We start from the raw sequence: 18,411 nt of genomic DNA on the forward strand, positions 1-18,411 counted from the left end.
CACCCTTACCTTCATTGTGGTCAGTTGAGAACTGTCTTCTAATTATCCACCGGCTTGTCAATATCTTTTTAAGAAAGTAATTTTTTCAAAAATGTAGATAAATCAAAACCCTATAAATTCTACACACTTAAGTAGCTAGTTCTTCAGTAACAGAGCGCTCTGACCTTTCATGTAAAAGCATAGTAAATATTAGTCAAATTAAATATTATTCACTTTGTAAAGTAATAATATTCAATTAGATCATTTTGGAATTTTGTTTTTTTCATCAACGAATTGTTATTAATTCTAATCTAAGGAGAAATAAGATAAAATCATGTTTTAAATCTGCTTTAATATTCTGGTAGTATATAGGGAAAAAATACGTGCTATTTCATCCACTCCCTCTGCAACAAATACACCCTCATTCAACAGTAAATACTTTTCAGGTTCTGTCTTTGGTGTTAAGGATGCCGCTGAGGGGAAGACACCAAATGCCTTGTTTTCATGGTATATTCCCTCTTGGTACTATTCATTTTATGGAGGCTTTATTTAGGTTAATAGCATAATATATTTATAATACGTGAAGATCCATGGGTTTATTCAACAAACCATTTGTTGAGTACCTTATATATTCCAGACATTGTTCTAGGCACTGATATTACAGCAGTGAACAAAACAGACAAATCCCCTGCTTTCATGGAGCTTATATTGGAGGTTGGGTGGCAGTAAAGTAGATAAACATAAGGCAGGTGGTAAACGCTCTAAAGAAAAATAAAGCAGGGTGATGAGCCAGCTAGTCATGAGAAGGAGTTCTGTTTTATGTAGGGGTATCAGGGAAGGCCTCACTTGTAAGATATGGCACTGTTACAGAGACACAATTGAGGAAACTAGTTAGCCAGGCAGACTATTTGGGGAATTATTCCATTCTGAAGGAACATTGCAAGTGCAGATACATGAATGCAGGAGTAGGCTCGGCGTATTTGGGTGGAACCAACAGAGCAAGGGAGGAGTGTCAGGAAATGAGGGTAAAAGGGGAGAGGAGTAAAATTAAATAAGACAGTATACTCCATAAAGAAGTAATTGCATTTTACTTGGAAATGGGAAGCCACAGGAAGGTTATGAGCAGGGGAGAGACATTACCACATTTATATCATAAAACTATTGCTTTAGCTACTATTGAGACTGACTTTGGAAGGGTAAGAGCAGAAGCAAGAAAATGACAAGGCTATTGCAGTTATTCGGGTGAGAGATGGGTGGCCTGGCCTGCACTGCTGCCACTGGAGATGGGGAGAAGTGGTCAGATTCTTAATATTTCAAATATTTATGCTGAGTGAAACAATCAGACAAAGAATGTATACTGTATTATTCCATTTATATCAAATTCTAGAAAATGCAAACCAATCTACAGTGACAGAAGGTTGTCTGAAGACAGCTGGAAGAAGGAAGGGAGGGATTATAAAGGATCATGAGAACTCTTTCAGAGGTGATGAATATGTTAATTAACTTCATTGTGGTAATGGTCTCATGGGTGTAGACATATGTCAAAAATTATCAAATTGTACCCTTTAAACATGTGCAATTTATTGTAGGTTAATTACACTTCAATGAAGCTATTAAAAAAGACATGGGATTGTCTGATGGATTGGACTCGGGTGTGAGAGAAAAGAGGTCAAGGATGATTTGTATGTTTTTGGCTTAAGCACCTGGAAGGTAGGAATTAAATTGTCATTCCTATTCCTATCTCAAATAGGGAAGACTGACAGGAGCAGAGTTTGAGAGAAAAAAATAAAGAGTTTGGTTTTCAACATATTGTTAGAGATGCCTATTAGACACATCTAAGATATTAAAACAAATAAATACACAGTAGAAAAGAAATGAAGAATGAACAGAACTACTACTTGGATGGAGAGTGCTTGTTCATGACCTTACCAAATGTATATTTTCTCAGGACTGCGTTGGAATTACATTGGCCCAATAGGATCTCTCACGGCTCCTACAGACAAAAATTAGTGAGCATCTGTTTACTGTTTTTTCCTTATTCAATATAATGGATTGCACAGACAAGCCACATTCTTTCTTCTTGCTTTTAAATAATACGATTTGTTTGGGAAACCAGCTGCTGGGTTTGTTGTTCAAGGTTGATGAATAACCTTAGAGACTGCAATGAGAAGCTCCTGGTCACAGAAAAATGCCAAGTTCTTCAACCAGGGCTGGAGAGTATTGTAGCCACTCTTCTCTGGGCTGATCTGCTCATGCCATCCCCGCTTTTTTAATTGCACATATAAATAATCCAGTTATAATATGATTTAAATAAGATTTTGTTTTCCTACTCAGAAAGAAAGTACAAAAATTGCTTGTTGCTTGATGGAGGCTTTACAGAGTTGTGATTAAAAAGGAGCATACCACCTGGGTTTGAATCTTAGCTCCACACTCACTAGGTGTTTGAATGCCTTATGGTAGTCATCTCTGAAATGGGGATCATAATAGGACCTACTACTCTAAGGTGATATTGTTGTGAAGATTAAATTAATCTTAATTCATGTGTAGAAAGACCCTAGAATAACAACTGGGCATAAAGTACTCAATAAATGTTAGCTGCTATTAACTAATTTTCCCTACTCTGACATTTATTGTTTAGTTATTTTCATGTCAGTTGGTTTTCACTAAGTCGTGGACTTGTTTAGACAAGGTCCTCTCCCACCACCCTGGGTGCTTTATACAATGTCAGGCATGAAATAAGTACAAAATGGAAGCTCATCACACTGTTATTGAATTAGTTTACTTTTTCCCTATGGATATAGATCTAGGAATCTCAAGATCTCAGCCCAAGGAATATTACCCATTTCTATTAAAGACCAAGCAGGCCACAGGCTCTGATTTACATCCTCAGCCCCCTATTCCATTCACCTCCCGCTTTCGTAAAGAGCATCACGGTATGGTGCCCCCAAGGAAGCCCTGGGAGGCTGAAGGGGAGGGAGCCTGAAACCAGAGACTAATAGTGGCAAATCGCGGGTGGGATTTGGTAGTTCAGAAAAGGAGGTACCATACCAAAAGTGGGGGTAGCGGGGTGAAGTGGAGGGACGCTGGTTCGGGACAGGCCACAAACCAGAAGCTGCAAGAAAGGGCTAGAAGGGACCTGTTGAGATGGCGCAGGGTTGAGGGACCCTAGCGCGCAGGGAGGGGTGAACAACGAATGGAGTCACGCGGAGGTTCTGCGAGGGACTGGGGCAAAGGCAGGTGATTGGACGAGGGAGAACACTTAAGAGTCCTGGTTGCCAAGGCAGCGACCAGAGGAGAAAGCTTCGAGGAGAGGACGAGGCGGCTGCCAGTCCTCCTCCTGGAGGTCTCCCGCATCCCTCCTAGAGCCTCTGCTGACGTGTCAGTCGAAAACTGCTCAGACCTTCCCGGGCGCCGCCCCTCCGCGCTTGTCTTCCCACTCGCCCCCGGCGCTCCGCCCCGTCCCTGCCCTCGTCCCTATCCCGGTCCCCGCCCCCGTCCCGCCCCCGCCCCGTCCCTGCCCCCGTCCCCATCCCCGCCCCCGTCCCCGCCCCCATCCCCGCCCCCGCCCCGGCCTCCTCCTCCGCGTCACCGGCTCCCCGAAGTGACCACAACATGGCTGCGGCGCCTGGGCTGCTCGTCTGGCTGCTCGTGCTCGGGCTGCCCTGGCGGGTACCGGGCCAGCTGGACCCCAGCACTGGCCGGCGCTTCTCGGAGCACAAACTCTGCGCGGACGACGAATGCAGCAGTGAGTGCGCCGGTGGGCGGCCGGCCTCGGGGTCTCCGCGGCGGCGCCGCCTCGGCTCTGCGGGGGCCGGAGTTCCGCAGCCCAGCGGGCCGTCCCGGGGGTCGCAGGCGGGACGGGCGGAACGCGGGGATGGGCGCGCTCCGGGTCGCTGTGTCTGCCTTCTCCCGCTCTGTTAGCGCCCAGCCCTGCGGGCCTGACCATGGGGGGCTGCACCTCCCACTTGTTGCCAGCGTTTTATGCTGGGGCTGGGGGTTGCTTGCGGTGGTCCCCGGCTTCCCCAGGAGTGGCTCACAGCGTCCCCTTCCCACCCCCCGCCATCCGCCCGGGCTGGGAGGGTAGATGATGTTGCGCGCCACGCGTCTGGGCTCCCCACGCCGCAGCCAAAGCTTTCCTGCCCGCGCTGCGGGGACCTCGGTGGGTGCAATACCCGGGCAGATGCGCTAAGGGCTCAGATGCCGGTGGGCGTTTTCCCACTGGCAGGTTGATGGTGGGGTTTTTCAGGAAAGGCTCTCTGGCGCTGCTCCTTTGCCCTTCTACTTTATTGGGATTTGGGCTTGTACCGCCTTTTGAACAGAAATTGGGAGTTTAGGTTTGGGACGAGTCCGGAGTCCAAGCACTCATTTTATTCCGAGGTCTCTGCCCCGACTTTGATCAATCCTGTCGTTTCTGTGCTTGGAAGCCTCCTTGCAGACTGCCAGGCAGGGCTGCAGGAAGACCAAAATCTTTCGCTCTGCGAAGAGACCGAGGATCTGCACCGGCCACCTGGGACCGGCAGCCTCCTCTTCTGTGCGCAGGAAGCGGAATTGCTCTCCAGTCTGGGATTGGAGGTGGGCGGTGGAGAGGGCACAGATCTTCAGGCTCGGATGAAGAGGGTTATTACAGGAATGACAGTAAATACTCCAAGGGTCTCATAAGCCAAGCTTGGTTTAGCCTTAGCCACTTGTGTGTTGAAACCTCTTCCCTTTGTGTTCGCCGGACCAGGATCATTTTAGGGCCTCCCAGGCAGGCTCAACCTTGTAACTTACTGATAGCCGCTGCAGAAACGGTTTTTCATACATTGTTAAGCAATGCCTATAGAAAAGTATTCATTTTAACAAGGCCAAGAACCCTACGGTTTAGCTATTTATATTCAAATTGATGTTATGAAAACCAAATTTCATAATATGAACTGTTTATATCTCTACAACACTAATCAAGAAAAGTGGTCTCTAATGAGTGTGAAGCCATTTCTAGAGATAACCCTATGGTTGATGTAAATAAACACTACAAAAGCAGTACAACTGCCATGATTTTTCCCTTTAGTTTTCTTGGGTCAAAACCACACTGTTACCCATTTGCCGCTGGCAATGGCAAGATAGTTGGTATTCTTTGCTTGCAAGCGTTGCCCTGCCTGGGTCCCTCAAAACAGGTACCTGGAGAATCATCACATCACTGGTGCTTCTTCAGTACTAAGGCGTGATGTTAGAAGAGCTCACGGTTGTAACATAACTTGAGAAATGGTATGTGTTCAAACAGAGTAAACCAAATACAATAGGCATCAACAGGAGCAAGATCTAGATGCGTGTGTGTTGTGTTGTATAAAGTGTTTAGTAATGTGAGTCTGTATGGTGCCCTTGTGTGCTTTTCAAATAGCTGTTCCACAAGGTGCAGTTTTGTGGCCTCTGATATATTATTATAAATCCTCTATGATCTATTATGAGGGGGAGCAAGAAAAACATTGCCATTTTCAATTCTGGTCTTATTCTCAACCTTAAATTGTCCATCACCTTAAACCTGGCCTCACACTCAATTATATCTGAGCTACAAAGCTGACATGTTGGAAAATAATCAGAGTTTAGCTTCAAAAAACAAGTAACCCCTTCCAAATCTATATGCATGTACAGCCATTTAAAGGCAGGTTTTTAATGTATTTTATAGCAAATTGGCTTTTGGAAAAAATCTTATTTCCATTCATCCTTCTTTGTCTCTGCTATTTCAGCGTATTTATTGTCCATTTCGTCTTACATGGGAAACTGTGTATGTGGTCAACAAAAATAAAAGTACTGCTTCTACCAGTTTCTAGATCAAGTGTGATTGAATTACTGACCTATTCTCATAGTTTTGCTTAGTCCCAGCCAAATGGGATGTTGACTTTTGATTTTGTTTATAGAAAAATATACATAAGGGTATTTTTTCCTTTGTTTTGAAACTTAATGTTGGATACAGTCAACATTATTTACTTTCAGAAAAGATTCCCTTGTGATGTAATTGAATCTGCAGTAGGGTGTGATAGATATCCTTTCCCATCAATTTATCCAGACACTGTACTGAGGGAACAACTTGGCTGCAAATGAAATTGACAGTGTTTACTGCTACATAGTAGCGGTTATAGCCACTTGAAGATAGAGACTTTTAGTGGTTAGTTCAAGTTAATTGACCTCTTGGGGGTTCCTGGGTACTCTAGCTCCCTATTACCCTTCATGTAGTCATGCTTAAGCTAGTCATCATCTGGGCTTGAATTTACCCATTTGCAAAAGGAAGCTTTTTATGAATATGAAACAGAAAAGATTGAGGACTAGAAGGTTAGAGAGGGAATCGAGAGTTTCACTTGGGTGAGAAAAGCCATGTGTGGCAGTTGACACATTGCTTTTTGTTTCTCAATATTATCCATAGAGAAAAATAGAGAAGGTTTTCCTTTCCCCTGTCTGCTTGTAGAAGATATGATTTATAGCAGTAAAGCTCTAAGGATTTGAGATACTTTCTTTGAGCACATGAAAGAAATTCCAGAGAGTACTGGAAAAACTTGGTTGTTGTTTATAGTGGGATTCTTATATTTCCTGATAAATCAATATGCACTGTGAACACTGAATCCTGATATCTGGCTATTTTTTTTTTTCTCTCTCTCTCTTTATATACAGTGTTAATGTACCGCGGTGAGGCTCTAGAAGATTTCACAGGCCCGGATTGTCGTTTTGTGAATTTTAAAAAAGGTGATCCTGTATATGTTTACTATAAACTGGCAAGGGCATGGCCTGAAGTTTGGGCTGGAAGTGTAAGTAAAATTTTGACATACTTTATTTGCCTAATTTTTACTGGCTTCTTTAGCACTGTAGATTTAAATGACTGCATTTTCTTGGGACGCTTGATGGAGTTAACCTGTCCTCTCTGCCTGACTGTGAAAAAAGATGGCCCTGTGTACCCAGCAGACCTTGGGTCTGCACAGAGTAGGGGCTCAGCAGAGTCTTCTGAAATAGAACTGATTCTGGCAAGTTCCCCTCAGTGTCAACCTCTAGGATACTCCATACATATTAGGGGTTGAAATGGTAAGAGCTGAAAAATTCTTTACTTCATTGCTTCAAAAAGGAAAGATTCATAGGAATTAGGAATTAGACTTACTATGTAAACTATGTTTGAGAGAGTGTTTCAGGCATGTAAGTTTAAAGTTGATTTTATGTATATTTCTTTGTTTATATTTTTATTTATGAAAAAGTGGCAGTCTTGGGAACAGTTCCCTAATCATCTGTGCTATTATAAGTCTGTAAAAAAGCAAAATGTTGTGTTTCCCATGTGCTTTCTTGTTTGTTTTTTGTTTGCAGCTTTGGGTTCATCCTTGTCCTGCTTTTCAGACACTTGTGTCTGGAGGTTACCCCAGGGGCTCTGTTCCCAGCTGATTTTATGGGTGCCCTGATACCAGACATGGCAATCAATGCTTTAGTGTTTTTAACGAGGATATTCACTGGGAGTGACCTAATTGAGAGGCCTGTCTTATGAGTTATTGTCCTTTCCTTTTTAGAAAGAGTGATGTGTGGACTGTGTTTTTACTTTAAGTAGTAAGGGTCCTCGATATCTTTAGGATTGTCCCCACTTAGAGAAATACCCACCCCAACTATGAAAGTTTTCACTCTCAATAAAACAACAAACAAACAAAGAGAAAATAAGAAATCCCCTTGGGAAAAATAGACTGATTTTGTTGGCTTTCCAGGTTCCTCAGCAGTAATCTTGGGAAACAACCACTGGTCAGGTTCAGCTCTCCTATTTAGAGAGCATCCCAAGTGGCTCCCTCCGTACGAAGACAAATCTATTCTGTTTCTTTCAAGTCTACCTAATGAGATTTGTTGATATTCTTTACTCTTGGAAATGTTTTTCCATGTATCTAGGCTGCGGTTTTCATAGAACAGTTAAGTTTTTTTTTTTTTCTCTCCTCATCTATGAGCATTTGGATGAATGAACTTGACTTAACATTTTCCTCCCACTGCAGTTTTGCTCATTCACGTATTCACCTCTGGATGTCCTGTCAGTCTTTCTGGGTCGCACCTCTCATCCTGCCTTCTTAAGGAACGCTGCCTTCGGCACCCAGCCAGAAGGGATCTTTGCTGCCTGGTGATTGTTTAGGTGGCACTTTGTTTGCACTGTTCATGTGGCATTTGCTTTACTGCTTTGTATGGCAGTCAATGTGTATACTGTCTTAGCTCACATAAAGTCGAAGACTCTTTAATGGAAAGGCTCATGCCTTATCTGTCTTCCTTTTCAGTATTTCCTTACAGGGCATTGCCATTTATTTGTATTTGTCCTGATATTATCTTATGCAGAATTTGTTCTCTTAAGGTAATACTCTACTTTCCCCCCCACCCCCTGCCCAAAAGAAATCAACAGTACCTTGGCAGAAATGATGTGTGAAAGCAAAATTAGACATAAAGATTGCTTCTGGTCATGTGGACCTATGATTTTTTTTTTTTTTTGTCAAATCATAAGAAATGAGATGCCACCTGTGGTCCCAATTGACAAAGATTAAGGAAGGTAAATGTATAGTATTTCCCTTTCTCTCTATACCTCTGCCTCTGATTTGTTTCCTTTTTCCAGGTTCTCCCTTAATAAAATAGTCTTCCCTCTAATTTGATGAACCTTATTCTTAGGAATTTAAAAACTCTGTCTTCAGCTTTCAAAATGATTCTCATTTCTGTTTCTTAGTTTTCATTCTGCAGTCTTTTTTGGTTTCTTAGCATTTTAGACTTGATCTGCCAATAACACAGAGTTTAATTGCCCTTATCTAATCTCCATGGCAGTATTTTACTACTACTACTGGCTTTCAGATAGTTTTCAGATAGAACGAGAGCACTCATGAATGGAGATGTTTTGTGAATTAGTGACATAATGGTCTTTTTTTCTTTTCATGCACTTGATTTACATGCCACCTCCTCCTTTAATGATTGGAAGATATACCTCTTCCTTTCAGACAGTAGCTAGTAAAAGACTGTATGTTTCTCAAGAGGGCACATTTTACTAGTGCTGAAAATGAATGGAATTATTTTCTATAGAGATTTTGGTTTGCATGAAACAAAAGCTTGGTGTGCAGATTAGTGTGTATTACATTGTAATTTTGTTTTGTCTCCAGTTACCTGTAATATCCTTTTGGAAAATGGCAGTATAACACATCATATCCGCAAATACAGTTGATCCTTGGGCGACACAGGTTTCAACTCTGTGGGTCCACTTATAATGCAGATTTCTTTCAATAAATATATTGTAAAATTTTGTGGAGGTTTGCAATAATTTGTTAACTCTCAGACTGCATAGCATAGAAATTACTAAAAAAATTAAGAAAAAGTTAGATATGTTATTAGTATGTAAGCTACATGTAGATCATAGTGTATTTTATTCTTTACTGCCATAAGACATACACAAATCTGTATAAAAAGTTACAATTTATCGAAACATACACACACAAACGCAGATCTTAATGGCGCCTTTCGCAGTCGAGAGAAATGTAAGCATGTAAAGATAAAATATTAAATTGTAATTGCATAAATTAATTGTACTACATACTGTACTATATATTGCATAGCCACCTCCTTTTGCTGTTCTAGTGAGCTTAAGTATTATGAGTATCCACTTAAAATGCCATGTAACGCTGTCATTTCCACGTGATTTCCACGTCATTTCCATGTCATTTCCACGTGAGCAGTTCATCTCTCCAGTCAATTGTATAGTGCATAAAAAGTGATCTCTTGTGGTTTTCATGTATTTTTTGTGTTTAGTGCAATACTATAAACCTTGAATAACACTCTGGGACCCATACAAGGTGTCACTAGTGATGTTGGAAGTGCTGTCAAGTAGCAGAGAAGAGTAATGACATTACAAGAAAAAGTTGATTGCTTGATATGTGCTGTAGATTGAGGTTTGCAGCTGTGGTTGCAAGATTAACAAATCTAGCTTTTATAAAAAAAGAAAAGGAAATCCATGAAGCTGTTATTGCAGCTATGCCAGCAGTTATGAAAATCTTACACTTTTTGCAAAATACCATTTTATGTACTATTAAAAATACAGCTTTTATGTGGGTACAGGCTTGCTGTTAGAAAGACATTCCTATAGACTCTAATGTGAATCAAGACAAAGCAAAGTCATTATATAACAACTCAAAGTAAAAGAAAAGTGAAGGGTCTAACACTGAAGAATTTAATGCCAGCAAAGGATAGTTTGATAATTTGAGAAAGAGGTTTGGCTTAAAGAAAGTCAAGACAACAGCAGAAGCAGCTTCTGCCAACCAAGAGGGAGCAGAAGAGTTTCTAGGTGCCATTAAGAAAATCATTTAGGAGAGAGGCTATCTGCCTGAACAGGTTTTTAATGTTGACAGAAGTGCCCTATTCTGGGGGGGAAAAGTGCCACGAAGGACATTTGTAAATAAGAAAAACAAATGTGCACCAGGATTTGAGACAAGAAGGGATAAGCCAACTCCATTGCTTTGTGCAAATGCAGTTGGGTTTATGATGACGACTGCCTTCTGCTTTTATCTGTCTTGAAGGGAAAGTTGAATACCAACTGCCAGTCTTTTGGATGTACAGTAAGAAGGTCTGGATAATGAGAACCCTTTTTCTGGATTGGTTCCATCAATGCTTTGTCCCTGAAGTTAGGAAGTACCTTGCCAATAAGGAACTGCTTTTTAAAGTTCTTTTCATATTGGACAAATGCCCCTGGCCACCCACAACCTTGTGAGTTCAACACCAAAGGAGTTGAAATGGTCTACTTGCCCTAAACACAGCATCTCTAGTTCAGCCTCTAGATTAGAGGGTCATGAGGAACTTTAAGTCTCATTACATACCATACTTTATGGAAAGGATCACCAACGCCTTGGAAGAGAATGCCAATAGAGAGGACATCATGAAGTTCTGGTAGGATTATATCATTGAAGATGCCATCATCATTATAGAAAAGGCCATAAAAGCTGTCAAGCCCTAAAACTGTATCCAGACGTTGTGCTTGATTTCACAGGATTATGATAGAGCCAGTCAAGAAAGTATGAAACAGATTGTAGATATGGCTAAAAAGGTGAGGGTGAAGGGTTTCAAGATATGGATCTTGAGGAAATTCAAGAGCTAATAGACACCACACCAGAGGAATTAACAGGAGACAACTTGATGGAAATAGGTGCTTCCAAACCAGTGCCAGAAAATGAGGAAGAAGACATAAAGGCCACAAAACAAGTCAACACCAGACAATCTGATAGAAGGGTTTTAGTTGTTAAAGACAGCTGTTAACTTCTTTTATAACATGGACCATTCTCTGATAGGGGTACTGAAAATAAAGCAAACAGTAGAAGAAGGGTTGGTACCATATAGAAACATTTTTAGAGAAATGAAGAAGCAAAATAATCCAGACAGAAATTACATTGTGTTTCCACAAAGGTACATCAAGTGTGCCTGTGTCTCCTGCCTCCTCTTCTACCTCCTCTGCCTCTACCACTGCTGAGACAGCAAGACCAACCCCTCCCCTTCTTCCTCTGCCTCAGCCTACCCAATATGAAGATGATGAGGATGAAGACCTTTATGATTATCCACTTCTACTTAATGATGAATAGTAAATATATTTTCTCTTCCTTTTGATTTTCTTAATAACATTTATTTTCTTTTCTTTTTACTTTCTTTTTTTGAGACAGGGTCTCACTTTATCACCCAGGCTCAAGTGCAGTGGCGCCATCATGGGTCACTGTAGCCTCAACCTCCTGGGCTCAAGTCATCCTCCCACCTCAGCCTCCCTAGTAGCTGGGACTACAGGTGCATGCCACCGTGCTCTGCTAATTTTTTAAAAGAAATTTTTGTAGAGACGAGGTCTCACTATGTCACCAGGCTGGTCTCCAACTCCTGAACTCAAGCGATCCACCTGCCTCTGCCCAATGTGATTACAGGCATGATCCACCATGCCTGGTCTTAATAACATTTTCTTTTCTCTAGCTTACTCTATTGTAAGAAGAGAACATATACATATAACATATAAAATATGTGTTAATTGACTGTTTATGTTATTGGTAAGGCTTCTGGTCAATAGTAGGCTATTAGTAGTTCAGTTTTTATGGAGTCAAAAAAAGTTCTATGCAGATTTTTGACTGTGCCCCTAACACCTGTGTTGTTTAAGGTCAGCTGTATTTGCCTTTTGTTGTAGTGGTCATATATTTCAGAAACTCTGCATTCTTTTTACTTATTACATGGCTGTTGTTTATTGTTTAAGAAAGACTTATAAGTTCTGGGTTGTGAGCAATACTATGAAATGGGTAGGTACATTTTTGCTAGAGGTTATTTGGAATTGTGTTTATAACCAGCTTCACTATGCATAGTTTTAATAATATAAAAATATACAATAATATTCCCTTACATAGCTCTTTTATCTACTTCTAAACACTAACTTTACATGTACTATGTTTAGAATTAAGCCGAATATAATAAGAAAACTTCCAGAGTTTTAGAAATGTTCGCTTAACAGTTTTCTGTACTTAAATTATCAGAGTAGTAATAATCTCAGTGTAATTATAACAGCAACTACCTACCTCTCTTAGTTATATCTACTTACCTATATATTTGTATATTTTCTACACTACTAAGAAGTCTCTCATTTATATTTCTCACACAGAATTTGATTGATATTTGTCCCTTTTGCCCATTCTTTTGTATAGGTTGGGCGTATTTTTGGATATTTTCCAAAAGATTTAATCCAGGTAGTCCATGAATATACCAAAGAAGAGCTACGAGTTCCAGCAGATGTAAGTTGTGGATTTCTCTCTTGTCCTCCGTTGTAAGTTGGCTTATAAGTGACTACCTAGAAAAGAAGAAAAATTTCAAAATAATTTCAATGAGATTTTATCATAATCTGATAGTTATCTAATATATTGAAATAAATGTTGTTTAGATATTCTTATATAAGGCTGTGTACTCTTTTTTTTGTTTGTTTGTTTGAGTTGGAGTCTCGCTCTGTCGCCCAGGCTGGAATGCAGTGGTGCAATCTCGGCTCACTGCAGGCTCCGCCTCCTGGGTTCACGCCTTTCTCCTGCCTCTGCCTCCCATCTAGCTGGGACTGCAGGCGCCTGCCACCACACCCAGCTAATTTTTTGTATTTTTAGTAGAGATGGGGTTTCATTGTTAGCCAGGATGGTCTTGATCTCCTGACCTCATGATCCGCCCACCTCAGCCTCCCAAAGTGTGCTGGGATTACAGGCGTGAGCCACCACTCCTGGCCAAGGCCGTGTACTCTTATACAAGGCTTCTCTTTCCTGCTTCATATGTGAAAAATTAAGAGTTCTGTAGTTTTGTATTTACTTATTAATGTTAGACGGCAAATAATTTCATTTCACAAGCAAAAGGAGAAATTTGAAAACTACTTATTGGATAGCTGTTAGACATTTTAAGGATACAGAAATCAGGTTAAATTAATTAAGCTCTAATTTTATACTGAGCCAGAAATGCAAACTTACAAAGGTTTTCTTATTATTGACTCCTTAGTGATTTAAGGGATTATAGTTATAGATTTAGAAAAGGGAACCAGAGAATTTCAGGTAAGGTCCAGTCTCGTATCTGTAAGGCGCTAACTACACATTCTAAGAGCATTTATCTATAGCGCACAATGGCTTTATGACTAAAAGGATTTAAATATATTTAATATTTAAATATTTAAAAAATTGGCTCAGAAGTGTGCATGATGGAAAGGGGGAAATCATTCATCTCTGGTATACTGGACAGGTCTCCCCAGAAGATTGTGAATGTTTAGTTAGGGGAAGAAAAGTATCTTTGTTGTTTTTTTAACTTTTCCATCATTTTATGGCTCCTTGTGTGTCAATTTGCTTACTGGTGGAGGAAAGGAAAAATATAGATTTACTCAATATTCCTGAAAGCAGATCTTAGTGACTGCCTAGAATGCTTATTTGGAGTCAGGTACCTACCTTAGCGAACCTTGTTTTCAAGTTGTTCTTGTGGCAGTAGTAAAATGGGAAGCCTCTTTTACACCATTCTTTGTTCTCTTACATTTTTATATCTCATGCATCTGTATCTCAGTAAGTTCCTTCTGAAGCTGGTTTATCTTTCCCAGTCCAAGGAAAATATGAGTCCCAAATCCATGTAGACTGAGAACCTGACAGCCAGGTGATTCTGCCTGTTTCTGACTGGGGGAGCAGAAGTATGACATAGAGGGCACAATGTAGAGAAGCTGATGGTCTTTCAGCTCCTTCTGGATGCGTTATTATGAAGTGAATTCCCAGAACACCAGGCATAGATGTTGGGAGTTGGGGAACCCAATAAATGACACCTCACTTTTCCCCACCTGTGCTCAAAACAAATTGAGAGACCCAGAAATTGGGCAAATAGGAGATCAAAATGACCCCGTTACTTACTGATAAAGCTGTTTGGAATGTGCAGAACTAATGGGCTTTCTAACATGGCAGTCTAAACTAAGATGGACTTATCCAGTCACAGACAGAGCTACCCAACTAGGGGTCTCCCCAGGCGGGACCGTCTCTGTCAAATGGACAGCATGGAGGAGCAGAATATGTGTTTTCTCTCCAGCAGGTCCCAAACAGAAAACAGGAATGGGACTGAGCAAACTCACCAGCCACATGAATCATTCTTCCCCTGGGGAAGAGAGAATGAAGGGAAGCCAGGAGTATTACTCAGATGGGAAAGTGGGTTCCAGCGTCCTATCCACCCACTGCCCAAGAACAGTCAGTGCCCAGTGTTGATGCAAAAGCTCCTCTAGAGCCAAACGTGAATTTGAGATTATCTCAATCATTAACATGGATAAGAGTTTGCTCTGGTGACACTTGGCTGTTGACACACTAATGTTTTTCTTTTTCTTGCAGGAGACGGATTTTGTTTGTTTTGATGGAGGAAGAGATGATTTTGATAATTATAATGTAGAAGAACTTTTAGGGTTTTTGGAACTGTACAATTCTGCAGCTGGAGATTCCGAGAAAGCTGTAGAAAAAACTTCACAGGATATGGAAAAAAACTCTGAATTATCTACGGAAAGGGAACCTGAACCTGACCCAGTAGAAGCCAACTCAGAGGAAAGCGATAGTGTATTCTCAGAAAACACTGAGGATCTTCAGGAACAGTTTACAACTCAGAAGCACCACTCCCACGCAAACAGCCAAGCAGATCATGCTCAGGGAGAGCAGCCTTCATTTGAATCTTTTGAAGAAATGCTGCAAGATAAACTAAAAGTGCCAGAAAGTGAAAACAACAAAACCAGCAATAGTTCTCAGGTCTCAAATGAACAGGATAAGATTGATGCCTATAAACTTTTGAAAAAAGAAATGACTCTAGACTTGAAAACCAAATTTGGCTCAACAGCTGATGCACTTGTATCTGATGATGAGACAACCAGACTTGTTACTTCATTAGAAGATGATTTTGATGAGGAATTGGATGCTGAGTATTATGCAGTTGGAAAGGAACATGAGGAGAACCAAGAAGACTTTGATGAGTTGCCATTACTTACCTTTACAGATGGGGAAGATGTGAAAACTCCAGCAAAGTCTGGAGTTGAGAAATATCCAACAGATAAAGAGCAGAATTCAAATGAAGAGGATAAGATTGAGCTAACTGTGCCCCCTGGCATCAAAAATGATGATAAAAATATACTAACAACCTGGGGGGACACTATCTTCTCTATTGTCACAGGAGGTGAAGAAAATAGAGGTACGATGGATTTAGAGAGCTCTAGTTCAGAGGAAGAAAAAGATGATGATGATGCATTAGTCCCAGAGAGCAGACTGGGGAAACCACAGTCAGCAACAGATTATAGTGACCCTGACAATGTAGATGATGGTCTTTTGATTGTAGATGTTCCTAAAACAAATAATGACAAAGACCCGGAAGTAAACACAGACCATCACATTAAAGGAAAAGGGAGGGGAGTTCAGGAATCCAAGAGGGGCCTGGTACAAGATGAGACAGAATTAGAGGATGAAAAGCAAGAAGGCATGACTGTGCACAGTTCTGCTCACAGCAATAACCTCAACTCTATGCCAGCTGCTGAAAAGGGTAAAGACTCATTAAAATCAGCTTATGATGATAAAGCAAATGACCTAAAAGGAGCAGCTATTCATATCTCAAAAGGAATGCTCCGTGAAGAAAAGCCTGGAGAGCAGATTTTGGAAGGTGGCTCAGAGAGTGAATCTGCACAGAAAGCTGCAGGGAATCAAATGAATGACAAAAAGATTCAACAGGAATCCTTGCGTAATGCACCACTCATGGGAGATAACCACCCTAACGCATCCAGAGACAGTGTGGAGGGAGACGCTTTGGTTAATGGGGCCAAACCTCACACGCTTTCACTGGAGCATCAACGTGAGGAATTGAAAGAGGAATTAGTTCTTAAAACTCAAAATCAACCTAGATTCTCCTCTCCAGATGAGATTGATTTGCCCAGAGAACTGAAAGATGAGGTTCCCATTCTGGGAGGAAATCTTTCCTGGCAACAAGAAAGAGATGTGGCTGCCACAGTCAATAAGCAAATGAGTGAGAAGATAAGGCTGTCTGAGGGAGAAGCCGAAGAGGACTCCTTGGATGAAGAGTTTTTTCATCACAAGGCAATGCAGGGCACACAGAGAGCAGGACAGACAGACCAAACTGACAGCACAGGAGGACCAGCTTTCCTTTCTGAAGCAGAAGAGGACGATTATCCCTCTGAAGAACTACTAGAGGATGAAAACGCTGTAAGTGCAAAACGGTCTAAAGAAGAAAACCCTGGGAATCAGGGCAGGCAGTTTGATGTTAATCTGCAAGTCCCTGACAGAGCGGTTTTAGGGACCATTCATCCAGATCCAGAAATTGAAGAAAGCAAGCAAGAAACTAGCATGATTTTAGATAGTGACAAAAGTGACACTGCTGCCAAAGGGGTCAACACAGGAGGCAGGGAACCAAATACAGTGGTGGGAAAAGAACGCCCTCTGGCAGATGAGAAAGCACAGAGGCAATCTGAAGGAAGTGACTTTTCTGACAGCATAAAAACTCAGACTCCAGAATTAGGTGAAATGTTTCAGAATAAAGATTCTGATTATCTGAAGAACAACAACCCTGAGGAACATCTGAAGACCTCAGGGCTTGCAGGGAAGCTTGAGGGAGAACTCTCAAAAGAGGACCATGAGAACACAGAGAAATACGTGGGCACAGAAAGCCAGGGTTCTGCTGCTACACACCCTGAAGATGACTTGTTCCTCTGGACTCCACATACAAGTGTAGAGCCAGAGTATAGTTACAAGAGGGAGGACTTGCTTATCATAAGCAGCTTCTTTAAAGAGCAACAGTCTTTGCAGCGGTTCAAGAGGTACCTTAATGCCTATGAGATGGAAGCCTTGCTACAAGAAATGTCATCAAAACTGAAGTCAGCACAGCAGGAGAGCCTGCCCTATAATATGGAAAAAGTCCTAGATAAGGTCTTCCGTGCTTCTGAGTCACAAATTCTGAGCATAGCAGAAAAAATGCTTGATGCTTATGTGGACGAACATAGAGATATGGGAATGCAGGTCATATTTGAAGAGGCTGCAGTGCTTGATGACATTCAAGACCTCATCTATTTTGTCAGGTACAAGCACTCCACAGCAGAGGAGACAGCCACACTGGTGATGGCACCACCTGTAGAGGAAGGCTTGGGTGGAGCAATGGAAGGTGAGGTGCCTATGGTCTTGCAGAATTGGGCTGGAGAACCAGGCGGGTGGGTCGCTGAGGTGCCTCCTATCTTGTGAAGCTCTGTTCAGTTTCCAATGTGCCTAAAGGAGAGGGACAACACAGGGAGGTCCGCATGTTCCTTCCTGCCTTCTTTCTTTTAGGCTGGAGCATAGAGAAGGATTTCTTGCTGTTTCCCTTAGAATAGTTGAGACTGGTTAGCATTTTCAAAAGGAAACTTTGTAAAAACCTAAAGAGAGAGATATAAACCAGAAAATAATGTACAAAATACAAATGTCATGTAAAATTATGAAAGGGTTTTATTGAACACAATTTTTCAATTGTAAAATAACTGCTCTCTAACCATGGATTGACTGGTATAACTTTTAGATCAATGTCTTGGCTAAATTCCTATGTTCTCCCCAATTTTGTCTTTTGTGGATGGCTTGTCCTTCCTGTTTCTTGGGAGCGCTTACTCCAGTTAAACCTTCCGGGGCCATAAAGGTCTTGCATTCAGATTAATCAAGGTTGGGACAGGGATGCCTTCTAATGCAGTGCTTGATGCGTGGAAGCCATTCAGTTGAATTAACCCTGAGCCAATATCCTGACATAAGCATTCTGATTCCTAGTTCCTTGTTCTGTTCTCTGCATCTGAGCTTTTCTCTTTCTTTTCTTTTCCTTTACCTACCCTTCCTTCCTTCCTTCCTTCCTTCCTTCCTTCCTCTTTCTTTTTTTTTTTTTCTTTTTTTCTTAAGACAGGATCTCACCCTGTCACCCAGGCTGGAG

General features: G+C 41.4%; 1 protein-coding gene and 1 long non-coding RNA gene across 7 annotated transcripts in view; both read left to right on the forward strand.

The window, feature by feature from the left end:
* The window catches only part of LOC114680577 (uncharacterized), a 32,684-nt gene extending 30,099 nt beyond the window's left edge, over nt 1–2,585 (forward strand). The window contains exons 4-6 of the long non-coding RNA XR_013395139.1: nt 1,367–1,462; nt 1,569–1,689; nt 1,928–2,585. This is a non-coding gene — a long non-coding RNA (uncharacterized LOC114680577). The remainder of the gene's footprint in view (nt 1–1,366; nt 1,463–1,568; nt 1,690–1,927) is intronic.
* Nucleotides 2,586–3,566: 981 nt separating this feature from the next.
* The window catches only part of MIA3 (MIA SH3 domain ER export factor 3), a 52,926-nt gene continuing 38,081 nt past the window's right edge, over nt 3,567–18,411 (forward strand). For 5 of the 6 annotated variants that reach the window (XM_015115698.3, XM_015115721.3, XM_077937898.1 and 2 more), the window contains exons 1-4: nt 3,567–3,724; nt 6,622–6,755; nt 12,645–12,731; nt 14,817–17,628. In XM_015115698.3, coding sequence (XP_014971184.3) covers nt 3,592–3,724; nt 6,622–6,755; nt 12,645–12,731; nt 14,817–17,628 — 3,166 coding nt within the window. In that variant the 5' untranslated portion in view covers nt 3,567–3,591. Of the gene's footprint in view, nt 4,139–6,621; nt 6,756–12,644; nt 12,732–14,816; nt 17,629–18,411 lie in introns of all 6 variants that reach the window. The other variant, XM_077937889.1, reaches the window with a different exon arrangement.

Source organism: Macaca mulatta, chromosome 1, assembly GCF_049350105.2.
Source record: "Macaca mulatta isolate MMU2019108-1 chromosome 1, T2T-MMU8v2.0, whole genome shotgun sequence".
Classification (NCBI taxonomy): Eukaryota; Metazoa; Chordata; class Mammalia; order Primates; family Cercopithecidae; genus Macaca; species Macaca mulatta.